The sequence below is a fragment of the Corvus hawaiiensis genome, chromosome 14 (assembly GCF_020740725.1).
Source record: "Corvus hawaiiensis isolate bCorHaw1 chromosome 14, bCorHaw1.pri.cur, whole genome shotgun sequence".
NCBI classification, from domain to species: domain Eukaryota; kingdom Metazoa; phylum Chordata; class Aves; order Passeriformes; family Corvidae; genus Corvus; species Corvus hawaiiensis.
Window position 1 is genome coordinate 21,184,645 of NC_063226.1, and position 24,347 is coordinate 21,208,991.

A 24,347-nucleotide genomic window follows, 5' to 3' on the forward strand; every position below is an offset into this window, starting at 1 on the left:
TGTGGGGTATCAAGTATCACCTGTCCATCTGCAGCTGTAATAACTGCTTCATGTACTGGTTATTTGAACACAAAGAGTTGGCAACCTACACCTGCTCCAGATGAAAGTGGGACTCCTCTACTAAAGATTTTGTCGTCTCCTGGTAAAACTGCTGAGAAATATGGCCTGTACCTGTCCCTTCCCTCTTCTCTCGCCCAGACACTGTGGCTGCCTTCAGGTTCTCAGTCTGACAGCGGAAATTTAAACTGTGAGTATATAAAAACACTTCATTTACATTAAAAGTTGGGCTTATATTGTTGAGTAGAAACTCAACAGTTCCCACAACCTTTAAATGCAACACCCCCCTCAACTTGACAGTGCTATTTTTATAATGAACTGCCAAAAGGAGAAACAAAGGTGTCTCGTGGGCTCCCTGAAATTGTGTAAATCCTCAGGAATATGGGGTTTTTCCCCTATGTATCAGGTATTATGAAGATGACTTCCTTGCAAGACGGTTGCAAGATACGACTTTTCGGGCATTCAAATGGGATCTTTCAAAGCTCAGCTGCTCTTGATAATTTCAGTGGTGAGGGGAACAACTGCAGAAGTGCTTAACCCTACATAACATGGGAAGTCTGGCATTCAATTAAGTAAGGCACATATCAGAAAACAGGAATATCTTAGTTTTCATAGGGCATGCCATCTGTATGTAGTACACAACACCAGATGAGAGGGGAGACTCTGCCATGGTTAGCGGGCAGGAATGGCCATGGTCAGAGAGGAGGATTGTCCATGGTTAGAGGGGACGAATGTCCGTGGCTGGAGAGGAAGGAATGCCCATGGTTAGAAGGGAGAGGAGGGTGAATATCCCCACCTACAGACACAAGTACTGCCAATATTTATTTGGTTTTTGGCACTGTTGACCACCATCGGCCTTGCACAAGAGTCACCTCTGCCCAGCACGCACACTCCTGAGCTGACAGGAAACAGCCCCACTCAGGGCACCGTGGGAACACAGACACTCCTGCTGCGCCGCACCACGGGCGGGCACCGCTGACCCCCGGTCCCCTCCATATTCCCCGGGGGCACTGGGGGGGGCTGAGGGGTGGCCATAGCAACCCCGCACGCCACCCCACCCTCACCCTTTGCCCCGCACCAAAATGGCGCCGGCCCCTGAGGGCCGGGACCGCGCGCGCTGGGCGGGGCTGCCCTCCCGGGCCGCGCCTGCGCGGGAGCGCGCGCGTCTCCACTTCCGGCTGCCGGCGGCCGCTTCCGGCCCCCCGTTCCTTGGTAACAATGGAGCAGAAAATGGCCGCCTGAGCGGGCAGGAGGCGGCGCGGCGGCGGAGCGGCACGGGCGGAACGCGGAGAGCCGGCAGCCAGCCCGGAGCGGCGCGGGAAGCGGCGCACCCACAGCCGGGGGGACGGCGGCGGGCGGCGGCGGCGGGCGGTGAGCACCGGGGCGGGGGCGGGCTCTCAAAATGGCCCGGGGAAGGGAGAGGCCCAGGCCCGGGGGAGGCGGTGGCGGCCTCCGCCCGGAGCGGGGAGCGGGCGTGGGGCCTCTCAGTCCTCGCTCGGGCACGGCGGGGCGGCTCGGCGGAGCGCGGGAGGCTCCATCCGCGCTGCCGTGAGGGAGCGGGGGGCGGTGATGGCGGTCCGAGCGCGGGTGTGCCCGGATGGGCCGCGCTCCGTCACCCCGGGGATTCTCCCCGCGGGGCCTCCCGCCGCGACCCTCACCTTCCACTGGGGGCTGGAGCTGGGTTTGCGCTCTCCCCGGGGAGGGCAGGCGGGCCCGGCACCCTCCGGGTGTCCGGCTGGGCCTGGGGAGGATTTGGAACAAGCTCCTTTTGGGAGGGGTGGAGGGAGGGGGGTGGTTGTAGCTGCTATCCTGGGCCTCGTCCACAGTTCAGTGTCTGCTGAAGGAATCGCAGCTTTTCAGGGCCCTGTTTTCAGGCCGTGCTTCCCGTGAGTTGAGGCAAGAAGTCTTGTTGTGGGAGACAGGCGAGAGCAACTCTTCCTATCCCGCAGTGTAAGGCTCTGGATCAGCCTGTGACCTGTTCATACCTGTGGTGCTTGCTGTTCCTGTGCTGAGCTTCTCCCCAGTTAATCACGTCATCTTTGCTCTGTCACCTTAGCTTCCTGTGCAAGTTTTTCCCTGCCCCTTTTAATGCTGTTTGTTGGCATTTAAGGTTTCTGGTTCTCTCTTTCAAAACCCTTGTCGAGTCCAGCTGGATGTATGTGTTTATCTTGAGTGATCTGTTTTAATTGAGGAGCAATATCAGGTTGTGTATAATAGTGTGTGTATATGTATATATGTATAAAATGTAGTGATGGTTAAGGTTTGTTTATAAGATTTGTTATGTGTCTTGATTTTAGTGTGCAGTAGGAGCCTGACAAAAGGTTTCCCAGCAAAAAACACTGAGCTTTTAAAATAATAGTAGTCTTAATTTTGCTGTTTCTCAGGAAGGTGGAGCATTGATACAGAGAAGCTCCTAAGCAAGAATACAAACTTGATAATACCCAACAGTATCATCACACATCCCATTTATTTTCCTGTCCATATTGACAGTATTGGGTAATTTCAACTTGAAAATAGTTGTCAAAATGTTCAGAAGAAGTTCTGACACTAATTTATCCCTGAATTTTAATTGCAGTGACTTGTCAAGTCTTTCTAAAACAAATAAACAGTTGGGCAGTTAATTATTTTAATTGAGGATCAGATATTTAGTTTTCTTGTAGTGGTCAGCTGGCACTTAAACTGACTCTGTTCCCTCTACAGGTTTACCATTTTGGAATTAAAATAATGGTAGCTTGGAATTACGTCTTGGGAAGGGAAATCATACCACACATTATAAAATTAAGGGTTTCTTGTTATGCTAGACCACTAAGGCACAACAACTGCAGTGTTCCCTTCATCAGCAGCTCTGACTGGGTAAATGTTTGTCACTGAAATAACCACGCCGGTATTTTTCAAGCCTGTAGTGGTTGCCATCTATATCATATTTATTTTTCCTATTACTGAGTTCCTGGATATGCCAGGGTGTACTGGACAAGAGTGTTACAAGTGTCTGGTCTCCAGTGTGTGGGTTTTTTTAGAGGAAGGGGTAGATCTTTAGATGGAAATGTTTTCAAAACACCTCAGTATCAATATACCTTCTTTGCATGTTCCTTTATTCCTTTTCCCCATGGGAATATATCAAAATAAATCTCTTGATCTTAGCAGAATGATTCCAGTTGCAGTGGACGTGTTGTACTATTTTTTAAACAATCATAGCATAATATAACGTTATGACTTCATATACTTGAGTCTAAAGGTTGCATTTAAGTCCAGCCTAATGTGGCTTAACACATTACTGGACTGTCCTAATTTTTTTTTTTTTTTTAATAGAGAACTTCAGTTTCCATGTATTAAAACACTTGAATCCAAACATCATTATTGGGCGTTTATCCAAGGTTTTGTGGTTTAATCTCTCAGTCTTGGTGAAAACTTACCATCTACTGAGCTTGCAAATATTAGTCGTGAAGGGATAAAACCAAATGTGAACATTTCTGTCTTCAAGATATTTTTATGAGAGTCTTGTGCTTCTCAAAACCAAAACTTCTAAAGAGCGTAGCAGTGTCATAACTTAGTCAGGAGCTTTGTGTGGTGAGTAGGGATAGCCAGGAGCATCCCAGGGACTGGTTTTGCCTTTGCACAAGTTCTGGCTGCAGGTAAGATCATAAACACAAGCCTGTGTCTCCTTCAGACTGCTCAGGTTTGTATTAACGAGGTACTTGTTAGCAGCTTTTGGCTGGTGTGCAGTGTTGAAGCTCAGCTTTTGACTCCAGGAGGTCTGCGGAGTTGTGCTGTCTCGTAAAGCCACCTAATGATTGTGGAATGTAGGAAAAGCCAGCACACATTTTATCTTGGTTCAGTAATTTAAAATCACTTTGCTCAGAGCACTCTGGGTTTCGATGTGCAAGGTGTACGTGCAAATAATCCTGTTAAAATGCTGGAGCTTCCCTGCCTTGGGATGGCATCAGAAATGGAATTCTCATGGTACAGATACCTATTTAAATCCAGATAAATTTGCCTTCATTTTATTTCCCACTTCTGTGTTCCATGGGCACGGGATATCAACAAGAACAGGAATGCACGTATCGGAATTCCTCTGTGGGTTGTGGTTGCAGTGATTCTCTGGTTGTTGCCCTTTTACTATTAGCAGTGCCTCTATTAGCAGCAGTTGTGTGGAGACAGCAAGACTCAGCAGTGAATTTAAAGATGGGTTTTTCTTTTTCAGTTGAAATTCAGTGAGTTTTGATTGGCTTAGTGCTTTCACTAACCACAGGTTGTGTTTCTTCTAGAGTCGAAACTAGACTTGTCCTTGATATCAGTCCTGTTCATAGTCTGTCAGGGTCAGCACTGATTACTTGTGTGCAGATTTACTTCTTCTTTTGGGTTCAGACTGGGCCTTCTGCTGCTGACCCAGCAGGAAGCTCATTTCTGGGCAAAAAGAGCATCATTTCATGAGCCTGCAGTGCTGGAAACTTGCCGCACCTCATATACACCAAGCTTTCTCTTCTGTGCTATCTGAATTTGATGGCAAATGCAGTGTTATCTTAATTTTATTTTCCACTTGTATGTGAAAAGTGTTGTTTTAGTAAGTGCAGATGATAAAAGGCAAAGCCCAGCATTTTGGCAGTTGTTACCACATTTTATTTTCAGAGCTCCATCTTGGTTCCACATGCTCTCAGTGTTCTGGAATTGCTAAGCTCTGCCCTGATTTCCTCACTTCTTTCTGACTTATCAGGAGTTGTTAGTGTTTCTCTTCTTTATCTCAACAGTTGGTTCAGCTGAAGTGTTTTTCCTCTCTGGTTTGTTTTTTTTTTTTTTTTAATTCTGTGGAACTTTCTGCCACTGTTCTGCAAAAGTATTCATTTGCTTTCTATTGTTTAAAATGTATGTTCAGAATGACATCTTGTTTTAGGGCCTTTGCTTTGAAACACACTGGGGTAGTGAAAAAGCTGAATCGATGTTTAACACTCCTTGTTAAACTGGCATTTAAATTTTACAGCACTTTTCACAGAACACTTCCATAGAACACAAAACTTTCTTCCAGCTTTCCAAGAGTGGTGCGTATTCCATGATAATTTTTGAGTTAAAGAGGACACAGGGAGTTCTTGATTTTAAAACTTGTGGTAGGTTTAATAAAAATCTAATAAGAACCTAAATCTGCTATTCATCACAGTGGAAATAAAAAGCCAGAATAGCAGGAAAAAAAGCCCCATAAAATTCATGATGCAGCTTTGAAAACTAGAAAAGTTTGTTGTGTTTTACTGTTTCTAAGATGGAGATGAGTGTGTTGGACCTGTGGTATCAAAGCCTTTGGTGTGATCACAAAAGGGAACTTGTGCACCTGCACGGAAGGAGAAAGCCAAACAAACTTGACATAATGAAGCTCCATGTATAATGCAAATAGATGACTTCAGTCCACTGTCTTAGGGTGTCTTTTTCCTTTAATGATGGGATTCACTGACAGTTTTTGCTTCTGCTTTTGAGCTTGCAGACTTGAGTGATGAAATATTTAAGATGAAAATGTAGTTTCTGTTATGTCTTACTTCCAGCTAGTTTTGAGTATTGAGAAATTGGATACTGACTGGCATGGAAACTGTTTTTCAACTTTGAATTCTTCTAGGAAAATGAGGTGTGGTGGGTTGGATGAGTGCTGTGTGTGAAGTGGCTTCTGTTTGTGCTTGAAGAAGCTGGGGTAACAGGACTGCCTGTTCTAGCTGCTGTTCCTGTGTCATTTGAGACATGGAATTGGAGAGAGGGCTGGCTGGGGCTGTGCTGCCATGGCACGTCAGAGCTGCTGAAGTCACAGTTCGTGGAAAGCGCTTGGACATGCAGCTGTGCTGTGCTTCTCTCGAGCTGAAGTGTCTTTGAGGCATGTTCACTGCAAGCTGGGCAGGAAAAATAGCCTCTAACGACCCAAAGCAAACAAATTAGTATTTCTGGCTTCCAACCTGAGTCACTCCTTTAGTCCAAGGGTTTGATCATTTCTGCAGACTGGAAGTAAGCAAGGTGCTCTACTGGTTGAAATACTTAATTAAAATGAGGGTATGAATCATAAATGAGAAGTTGGCCTTCTGCTGAGGACATCTCTGGAACACCCACACTGCCATCCTCTTTTTTGTTTATACAGAGGTATTAACTGTGTTGCTGGGACGTGAGGTAACTCAGGAAACATTCCTGTCGTACAGGGCATGAGAGATTCTCAGGTGAGGTTGAAATACCGGTAGCACCGACATGGGGGAGTTCTAGAGGAACTTCTTGTTGCACACCTGACTCACGAGCAGCTGAGTTGTTTCTTCAGTTTAATTAAATTCCATGCCTTGTCCTGTTAAAATTTAAGGCTTGCCCCATAAATCTAACGAAGATTTTAATTTTAAGGTATCGCTTTTTCATTTAACCCTGCCAATGAGTGATTCCAGGCTTTGTCAGATTTTCTAAGTTCTGACTGGTTGGTTTAATTAAGTTCTAATGTTTTATGGGATTTCTTTTAAATATAAAAAACCCAGGAATGCAGGCTAAGGTAGTGTCTTGGTGTTCAATACGGATAACTAATGTCAGGAGATATTACACATTATTGAAGGAGGAAGAAGTAGAGATTCATTGCTGTGCCTTGTGGTCCATTAGTACTTTTTATGGGAAGAATTCTGTAGTCCACAAGTGCTAAGCAATATGGAGATAGACTGTGTTACTGTTGAAGGTAGATGAGTGAAACACAAATGTTATCCCTGTTTGGCTGTTCGTCCAGATTTGAGGCAGTAGCACATTCCTTACTGGATTTAGTTTACACACAACCTGGCATAAAAGAAAACATAAAATATTTCTTACGCTGTAAGAATGATAACTTTGCATTATTGAGGGAATATCCAGTACTCTTAAACTGTTCCTATCCAAAAGAACGTAGTATTACTTCTTCTTGAATAAAAGAATGTAACAAACAATAGCTTTTGTGGGCTTACTGCAGTTTGGAGCAGCAGTGGAGAGACAGGCAGTCATTTGTGCTTGGAAATCTCTGAGGTTGTTGAAGCGTAACTGCAGGGAAGATACTTTTCTGATTTGTGGCAGGATGGGAACGCCAATTAAGAATTCACTGTAGTTACTGTGTCTGGATATTCAGCTGCTGAAGAATATTTTTTTTTTGTTAAGGAGAAAATTGTTTATCCTATCTCTGGTTCTCTTGCTTTGTGCAATCTTTAGGTGGTCACCCCCTCACTTTGCCATAAAGAGATTTTCATGTCTGGATATCTCAGCTGAAGCTGGCGATAACCAGCAGATCTGAACTTCGTGCTCGTAGTTGTGACCTTCCCCACCTTGTGTCAACTCAGTGCTGACAAGGAAGGACACTAAAGGAGGAAATTCTGAATCTTTTAGCTTGGGTAAGAGCAAAGTTTTACACGGGAAGAAAGCAGCAGAGTTGAAGCGTACCTGCTTATTAGATAACCAGATGTTGGTTATTTTGTTGTGAGTTAATAGTACACCTGTTGGTTTTCCCTCATCAGGTTTGCCTGTATTACTGGCTTCCTTAAGCCAGTCTTAATTGTCTGCGGGGTGTGAGCTGAGAGCAGCATCCTGAGGGCAGATTTTGAAGTTATTTCTGCCTCTCTGCCCTGCCGTGGCAGGAGCGCGAGGTGGTGCTAACTCCCACCATGGAAATCCTGCTGTCCTGCCAGATGGGCCCTATGGAGCTGTGCTAAGGCAGGAGTAGTCTAAACATTCCAGTAAGTTCAGCCTGGCCATGGAGAGCTCTGCAGCAGGCTGGGAGGTGAGGCTTACGCTGGACAATGTGCACAGTGAGTCCACGTGGACAGGGAGGAGACAGAAAGTAGCAGAAGCCTTGGGGTAGAAATCCTGGCTTTCATTTGCTGGTTTTAATACCAGAGCTCTGGTTTGAAGAGTATCATCCCATATGCTGTCAGCAGTCAGGTAGGGAGAATGTGTTGTTGCTGTGTTTCTGTGCCATCTGTATTTCCATCAGTGTAAGCATCCAATAGAGATTTCACAGCATTTCTGGGGTCGTGAAATTGGGATACGGGGGACTGAAGTAACCTGTTAGTAGCTTCCAATAGGAAAATACAGCGAGTTTGTCACTAGCAGAAATAGTCCTCATGTAAATTAAATTCTTCATTCAAGATCCCACCTCTGTGGCTTTTTTCTTAGCAGTAAACTATTCAGCCTTGACCATTAGCTTATTTTATAATTTAGGAGGGAAGATAAGAGGTGATGGAGGAGAAAAGAGGAGCAAACCTGGAAATAAGTAGTACTGACTTATTCCAAGCATTTCCTAAAGAATCAACATTTGAACTGTACATCAGCCTATTGGTAAAGAAGAGATTTTAAAAAAATTTCCCCCCATTTGACTTGTTTTGACTCTCCCTTTTTCTCTGACCAAGAACGGTGCCCCTTCATTTTCTGAAATGGAATAGGCAAATATGTAGGCATTATATAGCCAAGATGCCTGCAAGCACTGGAATTTTCAGTTAAAAGGAAAGTCGTAAATAAATGTTATGTTTTGCATGTGTAGTGCAGCTTTCTTTTTAGAAGCTGTTGAAGAATTAGTCTAATGCTTACAAAGGTGTTAATACTGCCATCTTTCTGAAGACGTTCCATGTGCTTTGAAGTCAGTAAATCCCATGGCAGTCATTTCGGGTGAAATATTTTACAAAACTTGTGCTCCTCCTGTCCTTTAGCATCTTATTACTTGTCTTTACTTTTTTAATCCTGTTGTTGACTTTGTTTCATTGTTATCCTGAAAAAGGGAATGCTGGTTAGAGTTTGATATGTATTCCCAAAGAACTAATGCATCTTTCAAGGTTTTATTTAGGATGCAAGTCTCTTGTTCTACTCGAGGCTTTTATTCAGATATTACCAGAACTAACGACAGCTGCTTTTAAAAGTATCTTCTCCAACATGTCTTTAAGTAATGCTACTTGGAGTAATAATTCTGCTACAGAAAGCCCGTAAAAAAAGTTGATTGAAGCTGTGTTCTCATTAGAAATACGTGCCTAGCATGTAAAGGGCACAGAGATTTCCTAAGTGAGCCGGGTCAGAGCTGAACACACCTGCAGAAACTATTGCTCAACTGTCCTGTGAACGGGGTCATTGATCGGTGTTTAACAGCACAGTCACAGAACGCAGCACGTCACATGCCAGTCTGCAGTCTTTAGATTGCACCAGGGATTTAGAAATGCAGAGAAAGCTGATAGGCTTCCATCTGACTCAGTAGTGACCCTGGTGATTGCTGCTGCTTCCTGATTACCCAAAAAAAAGGTGTAATTGCTTTGGTAAAATGGCAGAACTTCACAGAACCCAACAGCACCCGTAGCTCTGAGTGGCTATTATTAGTTAATATCACTAACTTAAAGTCGAGTTCCACTGCATCAGAACTGAAGACAAAGAGGGTCAGAACAGCAATTCCATAATTGGCAAGTCTGCAGTGATGGGATATCCTGTCCTGTGGAATTTTTCTGGTGCTACACACTGAGGTCGTTGGTGCACTTTAATTTTCACCATAGCAGCTGAAATAAAGTGCCCGTGGAGATCATGCAGTGCTGCTCTTCTGGAGAGGCACTAATGTAAACTGTGGGCAGTCTTGACTTGACAGCTGTGCTGACAAACCAAAAAAAGATGGTTTTTGCACTAGACAGATGTCTAAGTGTTGGAAATTTTCCAGTGAGAAGCAGAAAAGCTTTATTCTTCCAGTATTTCCATGTCACATGAAGTATGGTTTAAATGAAAGGAATGTTTTCTGATGGGGAATGGTATTGCAGAGCTTTTTAGCATGCAGAGGATTAGCTTGTTAATCACCTCTCTGAGTAACTAGATTCTACCAGTTGTACAGGAAAATTCTTGATGCTGTGAATAGTGAGGCAGAGTGATCAAGGAAACTGGTTATTTTATCTTCATTTGATGTATTTGCATGGCACAGCCAGTGCCAGAATGTCTCCTGCATTTGCATGTGTTCCTTATAATATTTATCAGATACAGACACGGCATTCATCGATTATTTTCCTTGAAAGAGAGACGTTGTCAAGTACTTCATCCAAATATGAAAAACAATATGAGAAGGTTATATTTAAAAATATGCAGCATGAAAGACAGCTCTTTAAAGCAGTGGTGTACCTGGTATATGCTGGAGTTTTGTCTTGGAAATTTTGCTCATCAACATCAGTAATTCAGTAAATGCTGAAACTTGAAAGCAAATTCCTTTTTTGATGTAAAACTATAAAGTTGATTTTACAAACCCTTTTCCTTTTCTGAGGGAATGAGAAGCTTTCCTCTTTTTTTTTTTTGTGCACACAGTGTTCTGCAGCATCTTCTTTATTTGAGTTCTTCATAACGACTTCGTTCTGTTAAAATTCACTTGGATGGTGAAGAGGGTGTTTCTGTAGCAGGCAGGAAAAAGCAAGGAACATATAATCCTGTGCTCAGAGAGCGTGCTCAAGGATGGCTTGTGCCTTGTACTACACTACTGTGAGGCTGCTTGGAGAGACAGTTGTGACATTAGGAATATTTTATGCAAAAAGCAGATAATCACAGACACCTAGTTAACTATGTGAGTGTAAAGATGGGCTAAGGCTTATGGCAGATGATATCCCCTGTGTTCATGCCTGCTGCTTTGTTGAGTATTTGGTAATGATGGGCATCAGTTTTGTTTGTACTTCTTGAGGAGGTTCATGCTTTGTTTTTGATCCCCGTGGTGATGAACCTGATCTTAGCTAAAGCTTCATTAGCAAACTGCTTTAACCTATGCTTCACTCTCCATTGTAAACATGCCTAAATTTCATGCAGTATTTCACTGTTCTCCATGAAGGGTTTGTTCTCTCCTTTTTTAGGTACTCTTCCACTCATCAAGATGGAAAGCTCAGATTCTAGTGATAAAGGAAGTATTGATCAATCAGAAGCCCAACGTCAGAGCCAGCTGGATCGGTTAGATCGAGAAGAAGCTTTCTATCAGTTTGTGAACAACCTGAGTGAAGAGGACTACAGGCTTATGAGAGATAACAATTTGCTAGGAACACCAGGTAGGTAATGCTTGCCTATGTCCATCCTGCTAGAGTTGCTTGCAGTTTGTGTCATTTTCTGTTCTCCTGAAGCCCTTTCACCAGTTTGTGTGCTGCAGTTGTGTTCCATGGGAGGAAGTAGCTTCTTGCTGATTTGTGCACACTCAAATTCGAGTGGTCCCTTGACTTGTGGAGACATAGTTAGGATGGTGTGGTTTCATCAGATATAAAAGTCTGGTGTTTGCACAGCTTGGCAGGAACACCCAGATTTGACCCAGTTCCACTTATGAACCCTTAGATGGAAAAAAAATCTCCTTTAAGTGTCTGTGCGTAGATTTTGTGCTGGTGAGGTTAAGAGTTTGTAACCAGGGTAAGTAGTCTGGTATGAGATTTTGCATGGGCATTTTGATGTCAGTTCTCAATCAACTTGTTAAATTTCCTCTTTATAGGTTCATACCTAATTCAAACCATGACTCAACTAATTTAAACCTTCTTTTCCTGCTTGTGGAAGTGTTAACCTCAAATATTTCACTCTGGACAGCCGTTTAATGGGTGTAGGATGACAAAAATTGCTGCTCAGTTGTAGAGGTTACAGAACCAGAGAGCACATCTCTGTTGAATAGGATGGAACTGTTGGATATTTCAGCTTCAGCAAAACTTGGGACAACAGTGCTAAAGTGTCTGAACTTCCGCTTAGCAACCTGCTTGGCAGTGCCATTGTGGCAGGATTTAATTAGAACACAAGCAGTGGCTTGTACCTTCTTTAGAAGCTTTTGATAATGATTGCCATACATATGATTTGGAAATATTTTTGGAAAATTTTGCTTATTTTCTAAGGTGAAATTACTGAAGAAGAGTTGCTGAGAAGGCTACACCAAGTTAAAGAAGGTCCGCCACAGCAAAACAGTGATGAGAATAGAGGTATATACAGTATTTGTGAAAACTCTTAACTTTAGCACCCCGTACGGACCTTAACTTGAGTGCAGGAGTGGAACAAGTTAAGCCTAGGCAGGTGCAAGGTGAGCTTTGTTTCAAAACTCAGTGAACCTTATGTCTGATATCTGCTGCAGAGGTCAGTTTGGGACAGATTTCATTCATAACACATCTCTTACTTCTATCAAAACAAAGTTTCATTTAGGTTTATTTCTTTTTTTATTTCATTTTTTTAAAGGTTACCTTCCTGTCTGCTCCCTTCTGGGATGCTTTTTGGCAATCCCTCTTTTTTAATTCACCATTCTTCCAAAGATGCTGCATTGCTTTTGTTGTCACCCTTCTGTAGAAATTGGTGGGGGATGCTCGGAGCTGACCAGTGGGGTTCATTCTTCTGTGAGACAGAGTTGCTATAAAGCTCTGCAGGTGAAGGCTCAGGACAAACTTGATTCTCTGTTTCATGGTCGATAGATCACTTAATTGTTTGGAAAGGAAAACACAGAATATTGATGTGTTATGATGCCTGACATGTGACTTTCCATTTACTTACGATAGAAAATACGTGTTCTTTTGATGACCTGTTTGCTCTGTGGTGGCTGCAGCCTATCTGTCCATATTAGAGCAATGTCCACTCCTGCTCCCTTAGAAGAGCTCTGGTAGTTACAGAATTGTCTCGCTGCCTATGAAACTGCAGTAGCACTTGGTAGGATTCAGCACTTCTAAATTGTCACTTGTTAAGCAATTATGTTCTTGGAAAAGATGGCTCCAAAATTAGCTCAGTACTCTAATTTTGGTAGTTCCCTGTCTTTTTCACAGGTGCAGAGTCCGCAGAAGATGTTTCAAATGGAGATTCTATAATAGACTGGCTTAATTCAGTCCGACAGACTGGAAATACAACACGAAGTGGGCAGCGAGGAAACCAGTCCTGGAGAGCAGTGAGCCGGACTAACCCAAATAGTGGCGACTTCAGATTCAGTTTGGAAATAAATGTCAACCGTAATAATGGGAACACGAATCCAGAAACTGAGAATGAGCCATCTGTAGAGCCTTCCAATGGGGAGGATTTGGAAAACAGCCAAAGTGACTCTGAAATTCCAAGGTCTGAATCACCATCTGTAAGGCAGCCTGGATCAGAAAGGAGCAGTGCGGAGGAGCTGACGGCTGAGGAGGCTTCCCCTCCTAGAGGGCAGAGGAGAGCCAGGAGTAGGAGTCCAGAACAGCGGCGGACGCGGGCTAGGACTGATAGAAGTAGGTCACCTATTAATGCAGTGAGTGAGGCCCCTCGCAGGTCTCATCACAACACATCATCTCAAACACTTGACCACTCCTCAGCGAGCGAGGCTGAGGGCAGCTCTAGAACTAGGCAGCACGTGACGTTAAGGCAGCACACAGTGGGGACTGAGGTGCCAAGTGAAAATGCAGTTCTGTTTTCCCCCCCTGAAACGAGGCCTGCTCCTCAAGCAGCAGGTTCTTCAGAAAGTACCGGCACCAGTGAGTCCGCGGCTCCTGGGCAGAGGCCTCCCACCATAGTGCTTGACCTCCAGGTGAGAAGAGTTCGCCCGGGAGAGTACCGGCAAAGGGACAGCATAGCCAACAGGACCCGCTCCCGGTCCCAGACCCCCAACAACACGGTCACCTACGAGAGCGAGCGCGGAGGCTTCCGGCGCACGTTCTCCCGCTCGGAGCGGGCTGGAGTGAGAACTTACGTCAGCACCATTAGGATTCCCATCCGCAGGATCTTAAACACAGGCCTGAGCGAGACTACGTCAGTCGCCATCCAGACCATGCTGAGGCAGATCATGACAGGCTTCGGGGAGCTCAGTTACTTCATGTACAGTGATAGCGATGCAGATCCCAGTGGGCCAGCTCCCAATCAGAACGTGGAGACTTCTGAGCCGCAGAGTGGAGGTGGGGGCACCTCGGGCAGTGAGAATGCAGATGTTAGCTCGGGGGAGGTGTACGAGGGTGGGCACGAGGCTAGCTCAACATCTGGTGCCAGGCGGGAAGGCCGGAATACGAGGGGATCGGTCACTTTTGAAGAAAGCGGTTCTCTACCATTCCTTAGCCTTGCACAGTTTTTCCTACTCAACGAAGATGATGACGACCAACCAAGAGGACTCACCAAAGAACAAATTGACAACCTAGCCATGAGGAATTTTGGTGAGAGCGACGCTCTGAAAACCTGCAGCGTGTGCATCACAGAGTACACGGAGGGCAACAAGCTCCGCAAGCTGCCGTGCTCGCACGAGTACCACGTGCACTGCATCGACCGCTGGCTGTCGGAGAACTCCACCTGCCCCATCTGCCGCAGAGCAGTCTTAGCTTCTGGGAACAGAGAGAGCGTTGTCTAAAGGAGAGCTGAGTCCATGGCCAGGCAGCCAGTGTGATAGTGATGGGCAAAGAAGTCACTTCCTTTATGGCCACTTTTTGAGTGGTACCTCAATGTATAGTAATGACTCGGAGTGAATCTTCCCTCATTAAAGCATTCTCTCTGGATTCAAGCTTTGGGAATTGGAAAATGTCTTTAATTAGGTTTTTCGAGTTCTAGTCAGTTTGGGTGTTCAATTTCACTTGTCCAAAGAGATCTTCCCACTTCAAAATATTTTTTTCTTTGTGAAGAGTATTAAGTTCTTTCTCCTACCCAGCCCTTGCCATCCCAGTCCAATAAACAGTTTTTCCTCAAGATTGTGCTTCTGAGGAGTTCTTTGAGAAGTTATCCAGCTCAATGTCCATGAGTCATAGAGGAATTTTTGCAAGAAATCCAACTCTCTGAAAAAATAACATGAATTTAATTGCACACTTGAACATACTTTTAATTTTTCTCCTGGGTTAATATTGGACATGTCTGTGTAAATAACACTAATGTTAGCCCTTTCCCCATCACTATGGCACGCTGTAGGATGAGCTGTTAGCTTAATTGGGATATTTATCTTGTTGTGGAAATATAAGAATTGCCTATGCTTGTTTAAATAAAGAAAAAAAAAATCTGTTTTAAAACTGTAAAGCTTTTTTGTAGAAGCTCAGTACTTTTCCAATGCACTGTTGTACTAACGCATTAAGAATTAAAATTGTACCATGCTTAGAAATCAAGAATGCTTTTCATACAGACCTCACCACACAGAGAGCAAACTGAACATGGGAGAGCTGCTTTTGTGACTGTGTACCTGTCAAGAGCAGTGCATATCTGTACTATTTATGTGAACAGCTACTGTAACATAAAAACAGTTGGATTAGACATTTAATTGCATTAAAAAAAACGGAAATTAAATGTTATAATTGCAGTGTTCTGGCTCAGTAATGCCACCAAAAAAAAAAAAAAGATAAAAATTAGGAACTGTTCTAATGGCTGGTTATTTCTTGGTATGGTTGCAGATATGGAATAATACAAACCCGTGTGTACTGGCTCATTCACTGAGGTTTGTGCCCAATTTTTCTATCAGCTTTTGCTCTCAATTTTTGAGGCAATGCTGTAGCTTCAGCAAACAACTGTGGATAGGTTGGTTTTCAGTTCTTCACGAGCTTCAACTGTATTGGTGACCTCTGGATGTGTTGAGTGGTCCAGTGTTGGTAGCCTGTGGTGCAAGTGCCACAGGGACTAACTGTACTAACTGGGAAGCACATCGTTAGTATTGGGTTCCATTTAAAAATGAGTGCACTTAAATGTGCAGCAGATTCTTGAGAGTAACAGTAAAAACCCAACAAGCTCTTTATATTCCTATTGCACAGAATGAAAATGAATTTACTTTTGAAACTCTGTACATGACGTGTTGCAAATGAGAATTGGAGAATGTACCTCAACTCTCATCAGAGTGTGTGTATGGGGAAACATCCTTCACCCTCACTGACCCCTTCTTTGTTTTATTCTCTAAGGTTTTGGGTTTTTCCTGGTTTACATGTGCAAAGGGAAAGTGGTTTTTATTTGTTACTCCAGGGCAGTAGTTCTGAAGGGGTATGAGCTGCTCTTGCTGGCTGTAGGGGAAGTGTTGCTTGTTCCTCAGATGACAAAACCAAAGCTGCCCTTTTTTCCTAATTAAAACACATTTTTGGTGTTTTATAGTGGTGGGTGCATAAACTATAATTGCTGCTCTAAGCCATTTTAACATCTCAACAGCTAGTTAACGATTCCACAGCATCCCAAAATTCTATTTTTTTTTCTCCATGTGCATTTTGTGTTGTTGGTTCAGTGGGAAACCCTGACTGGCTGTTGAGCTCGCTTTCCTCCTGGTGGGACACGCCATTGTGGCAGAGGGAACACGAGGGTTCTTTGGGAACAGAACAATCAGTAAGCTCATGGGTTTGGTTTTTCCTTGGACACGCATCAGTGTAAAATTGAAGTTGGCTGTTGATTCTGGGTACTGGGCTTTCTGTGCCAAAATTTCACAGCAAAATAACACTTCTGAGTTTCACAGAGCGTAGAATTAGAAGGGAAAAACATGAGTAGTACCATGTTAGATGTTGGAAGTCAGAGATGTTCATCTCAGACTAGAGCTGGTGACCACCAGGAAGGGAGCCCACTATCCCAAACCCACGCGAAGCATGGCTCTGGTACCTGTCACCCCACCTTTTCCATGGAATTTCCACCTTGGTAGAACTGCCCTCACAGTTCTGTTACAGCTTATAGCATGTCTTAACATTTTATCGTTCTGTAGCAAGAGCAACTAATAAAATCTTGGAGGTTTCCCAAACGGTACCAAGAACAAATAATTTAATCTCAGTTTGGGAGACGATGAACGTTCTCTGTGGTTTCTCTGCCTTTCACAACGCTGAGTGTGCTAAAGGGGCTGGGGGCTCATTGTCTGCGGCAAAAACTTCCTTATGTAGCTCAGTTAATTAGGGTAATTGAATTTCTGTTTATCTAAATTTAGATTGGAGTTAGGAAAAGCCAATATTAACATTTCAGTTGCTTACAAAATATGAAACACTTTAATAATTAGACTAATTTACATGTAATGAATTACTTTGATAGTGAACATGTGTATTTAGCGCTTCGCTCAGTTTTTTGGTATTTTTGGAGGGACACAGCATCTTCACTCGTGCCTGGAGGGGTAGGAAGGGTTAAAAGGGCGAATTTTGGCACGTTCCCAGGCCTGATCTGCAGGAGTGATGGCTTTGGAGAGGCAGAGCCCCGAGCGCCGGTGGCCTGGGTCACAGTGCCACCGTGTGGGATCTGCCTTCAGCACCAGCGGGATTCCTTGCGGGACCAGCAGCTTTTATTTTGGTTTCGAAGGATTCTCCTCGTCATTGCCCAGCCCAGTGGTTACCATGGGGGTTTTTTTCCAAACATCCAAATTCCTGCTGGGAGTGTCTGGTGCGTGAGCTTTCCTTTCAGACAGCAGAGACCCCTACCCACAGCAATGACAGCGGTCACCGGGCCAAACCCGTGTGACAAGCGCACACTTTTAATAGTTACATCAGTTACGAGTTACTGTTGGTTTAATTCACAGGTTTGTGGGTGCTCACTTAATTTTAATTTTTTTATTTGGGGCTTTATCTGTCAGGAGACAGAATTCCTGGTGCCGGTTGGATTTCCCTTTCACGTGCATATTTTTTATTTCCTCGAACAAGTTGGGTTTTTTGCAGAGAACTTGGGGGCAGTTGAGTTGTTTCAAAAACGATTTGATTGTGTAGGTACTTCATGCATAGAAATCAGGGAATTTTAAAGGCCTTTTGTAGGAAGCGCTGCCGTGCAGGCACAGCAGCTGCAGGACACGACGCCCACCGGGTTTGAAGGAGCCGTAATTGTCCATTGTGTCGACTTGCAGACGAAGGGGTTTCCCACCAGAGCTGGCACAATGGCCCATAATGACTGTCATCCCAGTTTCCTGTCACTTGTCTGGGTTATGCAAATGTGGGAGTCCGAGGGCCCCTTTCCCGGGTGGATCCGCAGTGGATAAACAGTTGCCCGCACAACCCAGTGCTCTCATCCTAACAATGAGGGGATGGAGAATGTGAGGGTGAGAAGAGATGGAGGTAAAGGTCAGGGGGGTTCTGAACCTCCCGGAGTGATCTTCCCCTTCACACTGCAGTACAAGCCTCCATCCCTCGTCTCATCCCTAATTTGGGATCGTTGTGTCCGTGGAAGCACTGTCCCGGTTTGGGAAAGGGTCTGTGTGAGCAGGTGAGGAGCCCAGTGCTGGCGGAAATGTCTGCCTGCTCCTCTGCCCTCTCCCAGGAGGAGGAGCTTTGGATGAAGGTTGGCTTGGAGCCACATGGAGGGGATTTATAACAACTTCAGAAATATTTCCAGCCCTTCTGTACAGTAGGCTTTTTGTTTACCCTCGGCTGGTGGGGGGGAAGCAGGAGGCTGAAAAGATACAATCAATGGTAACGTACCCAAAGTACAAATAAGTGGTGGTGTGTTAAAAAAAGAGGTTTGCATCTGTTATCCCAGGGCTTCCCAACCTCTCAGACTGTATCTCCTTTTTCTTATGGGGAAAGAATACCATTGAATTTTATTTGATTTATATCTGGTTTTATTCCCTTTAACTAAAATATTTGAGCCCCTTTCCAGAATTTCACTCTGCTGGTAAGGCAGTTGGTTGGGAAGTCCTGAATTCCACTGTGAATGTAACGCTTTTCTTTATTATTTTTTCCTTTTTTTTTTTTTTTTGTACAGTGCTTTACATTTGTTTATACTGGACTTGTTTAATACGAACTGGTACTCGGAGGTTGTTGGACACAGTTTGACCAGGTTTGCCAGCTAACACTTAAGGAGGAGTTTGTTCCCTATGTAAGATGTTATAATGCAAATTTAACTAGACTCAATAAAATGCATGAAGTGTTCATTTTGTGCTGCATCATCACTCCTCGGGTTTGTTCTTACGGTGGGAATGCACTGGAATACACAGTGGTGGATGTGGCAGGAATTTATTTCTCCATACACCTTTCCCCTTGAGGCTGGGCAGATAGGAGGGAGCTGGAATGGTACAGAATTAACTTCTCGGAAGAATTTATTTAATTTATTGCATTAGGACATAAAACTGAAGCAATAAATCATGCTGTGTCCCAGACTTTGTAAATCTGGCAGTGGATAATGTAGGATACAAAAGCAGAATCTCCAAGGTGTCTTCCAAGGAACAGCTGTGACTCCAGGTGCCCATAGGAACCAGGGCTCCATGCAGGGCTGTCAGGGCTGAGCCTCCCTGCAAATCGAGTCAGGATTCCAGGAGAATCTCACATCTGGCTAAAAGCTCCATCCTAAAATTAGCAGCTGAGGTATGTGCAAACACTTGAGTGGGAAGGAAGTTTTTTAGGGTGTGGGGAGCTGTATTTATTATCTGTGCTTCCCTCACCTCAATCCTGTTCCTTGGGTGGGAAGTGGGAGCTGCTCGCTGAGAGGAGGGTGATGGCATCTGTACAAGAGGAGGGACAGGAAGGGGTTGTGTCCCTGAAGAGACGTTCTGGGTGCCAGGGCAGGGGCTCAGTGTCACAGCTCCTCAGCACTGCCACTGATGCTCCTCTCCAGCAAGGAGGGGTTGTGGGCTGCTCCAGGGATGTGTGGGGTCAGGATTCTGCTCCAGCTTCACTCTCCACAGGGAGGGCTCTTGGAGAAAGGGTTTTTTTCCCCATTCCCACATGCTTCTTGCTCTTCGAGTGTTCAGTTCAGTCTGAAACTGGGTGTTTAACACAGGTGTTAGCTTTGATTTCAGTGTCTTTATTCATGAAGTGACTCCCACACTTTGTGTATCAGGAGCTCTTTGCCTGGTCTCTGTCTCCAGCCCCTCATCTCCCTGTAGGAATTCAGTTTGGGTAACCCTGGATTTGTTCCTCAAAAACTCCTGATCAACCCCCGAATTGCTTGAAGAGCCCAAGCCAGCCTTGGCACTCGTGTGTGGGCTGACTTCATCCCTCTGTTTATTTTAATACATTTGAGGTCTTTGTCCTGACCTGTAAAACTTTATATAACCTTGTTCCTCCCTCCTGGAGCTTAAACTCTGTAACCTTTTACTCTGTCTTACTCCTCCCTTCAGGATATATTTCCATGGCATATCCAGACCTTCTCAGGGGAGTGTGTTTGGCCGCTTTGCTGGTCCTGCTGCTGGCTGGGAGGAGAAAGGTTGTGTTTGGTGACCTTGTGCATCCCAGAGCAATGGGGGGGGGGGGGCAGGAATAGCCATCCTTTTGGGGGCCCCTCCCCTTTTTTGACCACTGAGGAGTGGGATGGAGTGTTTGGAAAGAGAGGGGTGGGGAGAGCAGCACAGGCTGGCTGCTCCACCTTGCTCTCCCCAGCTGTTTCAAGTGTGATTGAACCTGTTCTGGGACTTTTAACATAATAAATCTAAACTCAGCTGTGCTGTGGCTCCCTAAACTCTTAAAATAAATTTATATAGGGAAAACTAACCCCACTTTTTAGCCTTAGACTGGCGGGGCATTGTCTGTGACACTAATGAGATGCTGCTGCCACATGCTCCAACTGTTCCCCTGAATAAATCCCCTGCTAAGCCGAGCATGTGAAAATCCAGGCGTCAGGTCCCCTCAACAATGATTACTTCATCCAACAGGAGTCATCCCACATTTGCTGAGGGTTCCTTGAGCTCTGGCACGCTGTGCCAGCAGGGTCCTGGGATTTCAAGGAAAAGGGTTGCCAGGTGGTACCCTCGTGCTGGTGTTGGGGATGCTGGGCTGCAGCACGCTCCCTGTGGCTCTGGCAGAGCCGGGAGAGGAGCCAGCCAGGCTCCTGGTGTCCAGCAGGGATGTGTTTACACTGGTTTGACTTCTCAGGATGCATTTGCAGAATGTGATTTCTCCAGGTTGAAAGTTTGAGGCCAGTGGATTTTAGCTCTGGAGCAGCAGCTTTGCTCGTTGTTTCCTGCAGAAAATGCCATGAAGGACAAAGTGCCTGGTTTGGTTTCTTGGCTTTAATACCTGCTCTAATCTTTCCTTTCACAGCAGTGGAACAGCCCTGGCACTGCCCCAGACCCACACCCCAGGGTTTGCCCTGTGTCTGCAGAGCCAGACCTTGGCTGGCCAGTGGGTTTGGAGGTACCAGAGGGTTTATAGGGGTAACAACTCGAAATGACTTCATTTCAGGAGCCTGTAAGGTTCCTCTCCAGAGCAGGGATTTATGGAGTGGAGGTGGGACCAGTGCATGCCTGTCCTGAGCATCATTCACTGCTCACCATGCAAGTGAAGGGCTGGAAAAGATGCTATGGAAGAAATAGGTTAATCTCTCTGGGTACTGCTAAACTAAACTAAATAAATCCTAAATAAACTTGGAAATGACTCAGCCTTTGCTGCTGGCACCTCTGGGATGGTTGTGTGTTAATTTGTAAAGACGCATCTAAATAAATTGAAATATTTATGGGAAGGAAGAGGCTGGGAAATGCCCTGAGAGCCACTCGCTGCCAGCTGGCGTCCGGCAGTGCTGGTTGTCCATCTTCCCTGCACGTGTGACATGGCCAGGAGGGAAAGGTGGGGGTGGAGAATGATGGAAAGGGGTGAGGGACAGAAGATGGGAAGGCAAAGAGGAGGGGAATTAAACCGAAGGAAGACTGAAGGGTAAAATAAAAAGGCTTTTGAACTGTGCTCGTCTGAGTGGGACTAAAACATCAACGCAGTGATGTGTTGATGGAAGAGAACGGGTGGGAGCAAACCCACGGAGATGCCGGTGGTTGTGAGGACGCAGAGCAGGTCCAGGAGAGACTCGGGGGCACCGTCTGTGTCCGAGCAGGAGGGGCCGAGCAGGAGGGGCCGAGCAGGAGGGGCCGAGCAGGAGGGCGCCAGGCGCTGCTGGGGCGATGCAGAGTCGGCCACGTACACCGGGGCCGGGGCGGGCTGAGCGATGCTCCAGATGAGACGAGAACAGATTTAGAAGCACCGAATCCCGATGCCGGGCGGAAGAGGTGCGTGCCAGAACAATCGCTGGGGCCCGGGAGGGGCTGTTCGCACAACCCCGCCCAAAATCCCCCCACGCTCCTCGCCTTTCCCGGGCGGGCTGCAGGTGATGGGGAGCTCAGCGCGGCTCCTGTGCCAGAAGAGGACACACGGCTGAAGGCAGCACAGCCCCGAGCCTCGGCAGGGACAGCGCTCCACTCCAAAGGCAGTCCGAGCTCCTCGCATCCCAAGGGATTTCTGCTCCCGCTCCGGGACGATCTGGGGCTGTCCCCAGCCCAGGGCTGCTCATGCTTTGGGGTGTCTCTCCTCGCTCTCATTCCCCCCTCCTTTTCCCCTCCCCTGTGCCGTGTTTGCCTTAGATCTCAGTCTGTATCTCCTTTTCCTGCCTGGCTTTGCCCCGCTGCCGGGACGAAGCGGTTTTTCCCTGGCATTTAAAAAGCCCCCAGTCCCAAGGCGAAGGAAAGCGGCGCATCCCGAGCTCAGCGCAGCGCTCCCCGTGCGCTCTCCTCCCCCTCGGGCGATGCTTTCGGGGGCCGGGTACCCCCGAGCCGGCCTAGAGGGACCCCGACACCCCCAGCCCATCCACCCTGCCGAGCCTGGGTGCGGCTGGAACAGCCCCGGGAAAAGATCTTCCCCAAATTATTGCTTTAAATAACGACAGCGAGGCAACGGCTCTAGGGAAGATTTGCATTTCAACGCGGAGATGATTAAAAAGAAAATCTCCTGCCACTCCTCAGTGCATCCTTCAAGTCCTTCAAAGGCGCTTGCAAATGGGGGTTTTGTTGCCTTTTTTTTTTTTTTTCCCCCCTCAAGGATTATAATATTTAAGTCCTGCAAAAAGAAAACAGATGGAGAAGAAGACAATGAAAGAAAACAAGGCCAGCCCAGAGGCCGCGGGGAGAGGAGCGGAGTGGCCGGGCACAGCAGTGCCCAGCTCGTGTACACACTGCACATCTGATGACAGACATATTTGTGCGTGTATATATATGTAAATTAAAAAAAAATCAATAGATAAATGCCGTTTGCACATATTGGTCTAAATTATATGTCATTTAAAACGATTCAATTAATACAAACCATTGGCATGTGGCTCATATTTGATATATAAAACATACTTGTCATGATATATATTTCATATTATAAAACACACATGCGTTCTGTAGCACAAATATCAGCTATTATATCTAATTAACTTGGTTTAATCCATGATATTTCAATTTAAATGTACGAATAGATATCTAAATGCTGAACCACTGTGTTATAGTAGTGAAAACATCCTTTTAATGTGCTGTGGTTTGGTTCGTTTTTTTCTCACTCTTTTTGTGGAAAAATCCAGAGTTTTGTCCGATGTAAAATGCTTTTTGCCCCATTTTTTCCATGAATTGGGGCCAGATCCAGCAGCCTGGCAGAGCAGGAGGAGGTGGCTGGTGCTCCATGCCCTGTGCTCAGCCAAGCTGAGAGGGGATTTCCAGCGGGCCCGTGCACAAACACACCTTTGGAGACACACACACAAATATATTTATATATATAAATACACATGTGTACGTATGTATATATTTATTTATTTATATGGAATTTGTGGGGATGGACTGTGATGAGCTGCTGCTCCTGGGGGTGCTGGGGAAGCAGGGCAGGGTGTCCCCTCCATCACCTCTCGGGGTGTCCCCACGGATGCACAGCCCACTTTTACCCCACACCCCAGCACCCTCCCAATTCCCCCCCAACTTTCCAGCCATCCCAAGAAGACATTTTGGTATCAAGCTAAAGTTGCCATTTTTTTTGCTGCCTGTAAGTGAAGGGCTGTGCTTCCCTCTCCTCTCCTTGCTCTGTCCCTGCATGCACAGCACGGAGTCCTCTGGAGGAGCTCACTGCTGCACTCTCATTCCCTTTGAATCTCTGTTTACCATCTCTTATCTCCTGATGGGGATTTTTTTTAAACACTATTTGCAGTAAATACCCCCAACTTGAAAAAGGGTTGAGGTGCACATTAAAAAAAAAAAAAAGCCCGAGTTATATCAAATTAATGCACGTGTCAGCTTTCATCTAATGGCAATTAAAGCACCTCACATAAACAAATCATTAATAGAAAACCCTGGATAAAAGCTGTGTTTCAGTGTCTCACGGCCTCTGTAACCTCGCTCATGAACTACCATCCCTGATCTTTCCCAACTCTCCCATAACTGCTCTTATTGACAAGAAAAGATGAATTCTCCTGTGACCAGGAGGTACCTGGAAGGCCTCGTTGTACCCCTCAACCACTGCCAAATCGAAGAAATAATAGTAATGCTGCCTAAAACCAGCCCTGGTGCTGTGGCTGTGGGAGAGCCCCCACGGGGTGAAGATGCTGCAGTCCCTGAAGGTGCTGGGTGGGTAAAATCCAGACCCAAAGCTGCCCCCAGGGGAGTAGAAAACATCCAGGAAGCTCATCCTGAGCACTGACACCCCTCTGGGCACCCAGATGCTCTCATGGGTGGATTTTTAAATCATTTTTACTTCTGAATGCCTCAGTGGGACAAGGACCATCCACTTCCAGCTGTCACCCTTCACCAGCTCGTG

General features: G+C 45.6%; 1 protein-coding gene across 4 annotated transcripts; it reads left to right on the forward strand.

Moving 5' to 3' along the window:
- Window positions 1–1,235: 1,235 nt before the first annotated feature.
- RLIM (ring finger protein, LIM domain interacting) lies at window positions 1,236–18,740 on the forward strand. Of its 4 annotated transcripts, none has more exons than XM_048318833.1 (4): window positions 1,246–1,428; window positions 10,860–11,048; window positions 11,865–11,948; window positions 12,774–18,740. In XM_048318833.1, exons 2-4 carry the CDS (start codon window positions 10,880–10,882, stop codon window positions 14,306–14,308), a joined length of 1,788 nt encoding a protein of 595 aa, XP_048174790.1. In that variant the 5' UTR covers window positions 1,246–1,428; window positions 10,860–10,879; the 3' UTR covers window positions 14,309–18,740. The 4 variants fall into 4 exon arrangements, with proteins under 4 accessions (XP_048174791.1, XP_048174790.1, XP_048174789.1 ...); XM_048318831.1 differs by lacking the exon at window positions 1,246–1,428 and adding an exon at window positions 1,987–2,007; XM_048318834.1 differs by lacking the exon at window positions 11,865–11,948 and having other exon boundaries at window positions 1,236–1,428.
- Window positions 18,741–24,347: the final 5,607 nt, after the last annotated feature.

Bases quoted from the DNA above. Each gene is read 5' to 3' on its own strand.
- RLIM (XM_048318833.1), top strand. From the start codon at position 10,880: ATGGAAAGCTCAGATTCTAGTGATAAAGGAAGTATTGATCAATCAGAA. The intron at 11,049-11,864 runs GTAGGTAATGCT...TTATTTTCTAAG, and splicing joins CAATTTGCTAGGAACACCAG to GTGAAATTACTGAAGAAGAG. The intron at 11,949-12,773 runs GTATATACAGTA...TCTTTTTCACAG, and splicing joins AAACAGTGATGAGAATAGAG to GTGCAGAGTCCGCAGAAGAT.